Raw genomic sequence first — 6,000 nt, 5'->3', positions numbered from 1 at the left:
GAGATAACTTGGCCTGCTATACAAAAAAATAGATGCCACTGTGAACCAAAGAATTAAAGATACGATCATGCAGTCATCACATCCTAGATCTGTGTTTTTCTGATAGAGGTATTTCCCCTGTGAGCTGCCCTGTTAATTTCAATGGATGCAGCATTTTCATGCACGTAGAAAGATATGCCCACAGATCTGATGCTTCAATTGAAATTAGTGATATCCCTCAACCCAGACTTTTACAATTCCTGCCAGTTAAATGAATGGAATAGGTCTTGCCGGCTGAGAACATTTGTAAGCAAGCATCTTCATACATTTCTCCAGCTTATGACTATTCTGCAGATAGAAATGCTTCCAGACATCATAAATGGGTTTTGAACAGATCTCTGCTTAGCCATGGTATATAGTACCTAGGATTGTTTTAGGATGTCTTCAAGTGACTAGCACTACTGTTTAGCACTAGCACAGAAGGCAGGCCACTCAAACAGTCTTGTTAACCACAATAGCCTTTCAACTACTGCAAAGACTCCCTGTGTTTCAAGAAGTCTGAGGATCTGAGTAAGACTATTCTCAGTCTAAAATTCTAACGATTTTGAAATCACAACCTGATGAAAGAGGCAGCATCAAAAGATCCTCTACTGCGCTGATCCTATGAAGCAATCTGTATGAAAAGGAGCCAAAGGAGACATTCAAAACACAGTTAAATGAATCCACAGTTCAGTGCACATTACATATTGCCAGAAACCAATTATCCAGTTCCCAGAGAAGTCGGAAATCCAACCAACATGAGCATTTCTCTCATGAGAACTTGAAAAGGGGTCATTTTGTTGTTCTTCCTTTGATAAGATATTTCATTTCGCCCTTTGCTGTGCCAAAGTGACATTAGCTGTTAAAGGCAATGCGTGGTTGCTGAGCTCCAAAGCAAAAACATTGGTTTCACATCAATCCATCAGTATTGCACAATTCACTGATTTATTTAAACTGGCAAACAAAGTTGTGTTTGAGGACCTAGAACCCATTTCTAAGTGCAAATCGTAAGTGAAATTATAAAATCATGGAATGCAAATAGGTCCTGATAATACACCCTTAAAATAAACACAATGAACAAAAGAATATGGGCAAGTTTAAATGACCAAATACCAAATGTGTGTGTTTCCCCTGTTTTCTTGTACTCTGCATTAATATTTTATTATTATGAAGCCCATGTAGGTAGGAAATCTTCCTCCCAAGTTTTATGAAGTCTACATGCGTTTGTTCATTTCTGACTCTCCATCCCCACTCTTAGGGTGCTTGCTTGTGAAATACACATTTGCTTTCACTGAATGATTTACTACTATCTCCCACTATCAAGAATGATGTAGGGAGAAGCTGTCCCAAAGCGATAACATCTTTTTCTGCTCTAAGAATGAGTGAGTGCATCATGGAATTTGTACTGTACTACAGCTATACATTTTATGCACAGTATACCCATTAGATTAGATCATCAGCCAAAAAGGAGGAAACTTTTGTGTGCTCCCTTCTATTGAAGATGCATACTTAAAAAAACAGAACCCATAGATACCTCCGTTTTATCTGTTGCTCCACCTACTATGGCCTTGGGCCCCACCAACCACTGGCACGCAGGCCCCACAAGGCTGCCCCCACAGGGAAATGGGGCTCTGAAAAAGGGCCCCGTCCCAGTTCCAAATGGAAAACAGTATTACGCAACTGGCAGAAGTTTAACCTTGGTTTCATTTAAAAATAGGTTAGGGTTATAGGTTCATTTAAAATAGCCAAGAAAGCTCAGCAAAATGTACATGAGAGCATACTCTCATTTTTAGTTTTGTTTGCAAAATGAGCAGCTTTAAAGGGGGATTGGACAAAATGAGGTTGAAGCTATCATGACCAGTAGTCACAATAACCATATACAACCTCCAGAATCGGAGGCAGCATGAGGGGACTTCTGCATCAACGTCCAGCATTAAATGGACTTTTGCACTCATGCCCTGCTTGTGGGCTTCCCATAGGCATCTGCTTGACCACTGTGGAAAACAGGATGCTGGGCTAGATGGTAGGTCTTTGGTCTGATCCAGCAGAGTTCATATGTTTTTTATTCAAGTCCACTTGAAATTTCATCTATGTCTCTTGCCTGGCTCCTTGACACAAGCAGGAAGCGTATCAAACGCTGGCTCTGAAGGCCTCCAAACTCCTTCACAGCAAGAACTTGGGAAATTCCAGAGCTCGTCTGACAATGCTTGGGAAGCATCCCAACAAGGTGCTATAGCTCAGGCAGGATCCCATTACACATTTTCTCATCCAAGTGGCTGCAAGCAAGTCCACAGCAGGGCTTACTAGTCACGTGGGCTTGGGGAGGGGGTGGAGGAAGACATACACAGAGATCATGCTTTAAAAGGGAATCCTGTCCAAGCTTTTCCTCAACTGGTAAGGAAGACTGGTCAGACAAGCTCTGGGAACTGCATAGCTCCCATGCTTTTGGGTGAAAGAGTCTCCCCCTTTTTGAAGAAGCTCACTTTAAGATGAAATACCAGGTCATCTCCAGTATCAAGTGAGCAAGCTGCTTAGATGTTGCTTGGAGCAGTGATATATTTAGCAGAACGAGTGAAGCAGTGTACAAACTGAGATGTATGTTCCTTTTCACAAAGCCACAGAGAATGCTAGAGTGCAGGACTGAGTCCCAATATCATCTGCATCATTGCAAGAGATTCTGCTGGAAATGTCAGATGTGATATGGGTGCTTGGGGGTTGCAAAATGGCTCTGTACTTTTCATTCAAAAACACCAGAAGATGAATCATTTCTTTACCTTAAGTAGCTAAAAGCTCTTATGAGCACTTAAATTTTGGTTTAAGAGAAATGCAGACATTTTCCTTAACTCATTATCTCTACAAATTAGGAGAAAATTCTGCCCACACATGACATTCAGCATTTCCAATTTCTACTGTGACCAAACTGTATTTTTCACCATAAAGAAGCCCCCTTCATTGTCTTTTAAAAGAGTTACTTCACTGATGATTACATCTGATGGGAAATCTCTGTTTTTAGTGGTTCGCTTAAGAGCTGTCATTCTTCTTCTTTCAGCTGTTCAAGTTCATTCAATAGATCTTTACCAGCTGGTCCCGCTTTTGAGGCAAATAAAGTAGCAGCCTGTTTAAACCCCAGAGTCTTCAGGCTTCTGGCATAGTCTGCAAATATTGCATGGATGAGTTTTTGTAAAGTGTGGGTTAAGGAATGCACAGAGTGAAGTGAGTAAGCAGACAACCAGCTACCAGACCTCTTCTCTCCCATCCCCCACAAAACAGAGTCATCATAATGACTCTAGAAAGTGATGCAAATTAAATTAAATTAAATTAAATTAAAAGCTAGAACTATCTGAGAGGAATACTTGGCTCTTGAACATGAAAATGCCCAATACTACTTATGCTATTTTTCACTGAACTCTCTGCTTGTAATCACCTGGATCCTCCATATCATTTTGGGGAAAATGTTATCCCTTCCCTCTACAATGAATATTTTTTTCTTCTCTCAAAATGAGTAATTCAGTTGAAACACACATTACACAGTACAGAACCCCCAAAGCAATCATATTTAAGAGACTTCTTGTATTCAGTCACTGGATAAAAAGGATATTTGCATCTTCATTGACTTCAATTGTGCCATAGTTGAGACAAGCTTCAACAAACAAGGCTGCCCTGTCAAAATACCTCATGCTGTTGAAAGAGAATAGATGATTTTTATTCTTAATGGCAGGGCAGCCTACAACATTCTCTGTCACTATGAGAGTATGTTGAGAGGCTTGCAATTGTACTCAGGAATGCCTCTAATGCAAAACTTGGAAAGGGTCACAGGATCAGCTCCCCAATTCTGAGCAAGAATTTATAAAGCACGTGCATTTGCACCACCAAAAGTAAAAGTACTACTTTCTAGCCTCTACTGACTAAACAAATATAACAGTTCAAACACGTTGTATGTTTGTGTGCAACTGTGCTTGCACACTTCTATATTACCTACCAACTGAAAATGACACTTCAAGTGAGCTAATCCATGAATGCTTATACCACAATGTATCTGGCTACCAAAGGACACTTAATGTGTTTGCTGTAACGGACTAAAACACAAACAGCAGCACAATACAATAAATGTCTACTGAAGTTTAATGAAGCTCACACCCAGGTAACTGGGTTCAGGATTGGAGCCCAATCAGATTACTTACTGAAAAATTAAGATGCTCTCTCTCAGAGAAAACACATGCATTTGAACTTATTCTGCTTATTCAGATATGCCTTTTAGGTATAATTGCTGTTTTAATTCTCAATTGGATGTGCGTCTTTTCTACTTTTGGTTTTGCTCTGTTTGTATATATGGTCCTGCTGTTGACCTCAAAAATTGTAACAACAGTATTTTTACGTATGCCACTGAGTATATACATCTATTGAAGAATGCCTAGTAAATTTTCAAATAAGCAAAGCAAAGAAAAGATGCCTCATTTGACCTGTGCAACATCTCTGCAACTCTCACAAAGCAACCCAGGGAAAGGAGGACAAGGATGGCCTTGGATTTCTGATTGATTTGTGGAGAACAAAGGTGATCGACCCAACGCTTGAACACATCAGCACACTCCTCTGGATTCAGACGAACCTGCGACAGATTAGAAATATTTGAAGCCATCTTAGAAGCCAAGAAACAGCGCAATAAGGTACAAAAATATACATAATACTGCATACCAGTTATATTGCTTCTCCTTTGGATGGAAGCTTTTAAAAAGGTTTTTGGTAAACAACATTTGGGGCTGGAGTGCATTCTTATAAATTTGTATCCACACAATTGTTTTGGTGAACATCCTGCAGAAAGCACCAGTGTTCCCACCACAAATTCCAAGGTCAGGTCCTGCCAAGAACCTTGAGTGGAAATGTATTTCCCCAAAAGCAAGAGGGTTCCAGTTAACCATAGGAAGTGGACTAGCGGAAAGCAACAATAACATCATCACAAGAGGCAAGGTCAGGGAAATGTCTGACCACAATAAAGAGCACAAGGGAGCTTGAGAGACCATAGGAACTGGAGGCAAAGAGTAACATAAGGTCAGAAGGAGACTGTGAAGGAAGACCAGCTGGGGAGGCAAAAGTAAGAACCTGGAAGTAAAAGTTGGCCTGAACTGCATTATTATTATTATTTTTAATAATAATTCTGGAGATCTGTGAGTTTCCAATCAGGAGACATGGGCAGAACTCACCTGGCAGTATTATGAGGGAAAACAACTCGTCAGCTGTCACAGACAGCTCAATTCCAAAGGCAATGATTCTGGTTAAACAACTCTTCTCCCTTGGAATTGGCTAACAGCCTCCCCCTGCCATCCCAATGTTGGTTGCTTCCATTCAGAAGTCTGTAATACTCTCTTTGCTGTGTATCGCTAAAACTGAACAGTCTTCAGTGTGATGTTTCCTGAACAGGCTGTCATCAAAATGTGCATGTGTGAAATTTACCTCCTCCAAGAGTTAAAAACACTGAAGCTGCGAATCCCTCACCCTCCTGTGAGTGAACTAAGAGTGTGCCAGCTTTAAACATTTATTAGCAAGGAGCAACTCATACAGGATAGACTGAGAAAAACGGCCTACTTTTGCAAGCCATGCTGCTCGATTCCATTCACCGTAGGTCTGCAGGTAACGACAGGCATCAGCAGCTTTATCTATTAAACACAGTAACTGGACCCCCTCTGAAAAAGAAGTTGTCTGAGCTTAACAAATCACAATTTAAAAACACGGAGAATATCAAAGAGATTGTGAGTATTTCTACCTGGAGTGCAAGCAGCCCAATTTTCCTCTGACCCAAATTTCATTACTTACAAACATTTACTTCTACCCTGTAAGACACTTAAAAGAGCCCAAAGAAACTTTCCAAGAGCTCAAAGAACCCATTCAGTTGCAGTGCCGTGTTTGCACCTAACTCTATTGTTGTTGTTTAGTCGTGTCCAACTCTTCGTGACCCCATGGACCAGAGCACGCCAGGCACTCCTGTCT

General features: G+C 40.7%; 1 protein-coding gene across 1 annotated transcript in view; it reads right to left on the bottom strand.

Moving 5' to 3' along the window:
- Nucleotides 1-940: 940 nt before the first annotated feature.
- Nucleotides 941-6,000, bottom strand: part of WDR11 (WD repeat domain 11) — a 53,344-nt gene continuing 48,284 nt past the window's right edge. The window contains exons 26-29 of the mRNA XM_081192843.1: nt 5,599-5,696; nt 4,479-4,624; nt 3,617-3,696; nt 941-3,198 (exon numbers count right to left, since the gene is read on the bottom strand). Coding sequence (XP_081048969.1) covers nt 3,050-3,198; nt 3,617-3,696; nt 4,479-4,624; nt 5,599-5,696 — 473 coding nt within the window. The 3' untranslated portion in view covers nt 941-3,049. The remainder of the gene's footprint in view (nt 3,199-3,616; nt 3,697-4,478; nt 4,625-5,598; nt 5,697-6,000) is intronic.

This window comes from Podarcis bocagei (genome assembly GCF_964188305.1).
Source record: "Podarcis bocagei genome assembly, chromosome: 4".
Lineage (NCBI taxonomy): Eukaryota > Metazoa > Chordata > Lepidosauria > Squamata > Lacertidae > Podarcis > Podarcis bocagei.
Note: the sequence above shows the minus strand (reverse complement) of the source record. Positions and strands in the feature narration are given on the sequence as shown.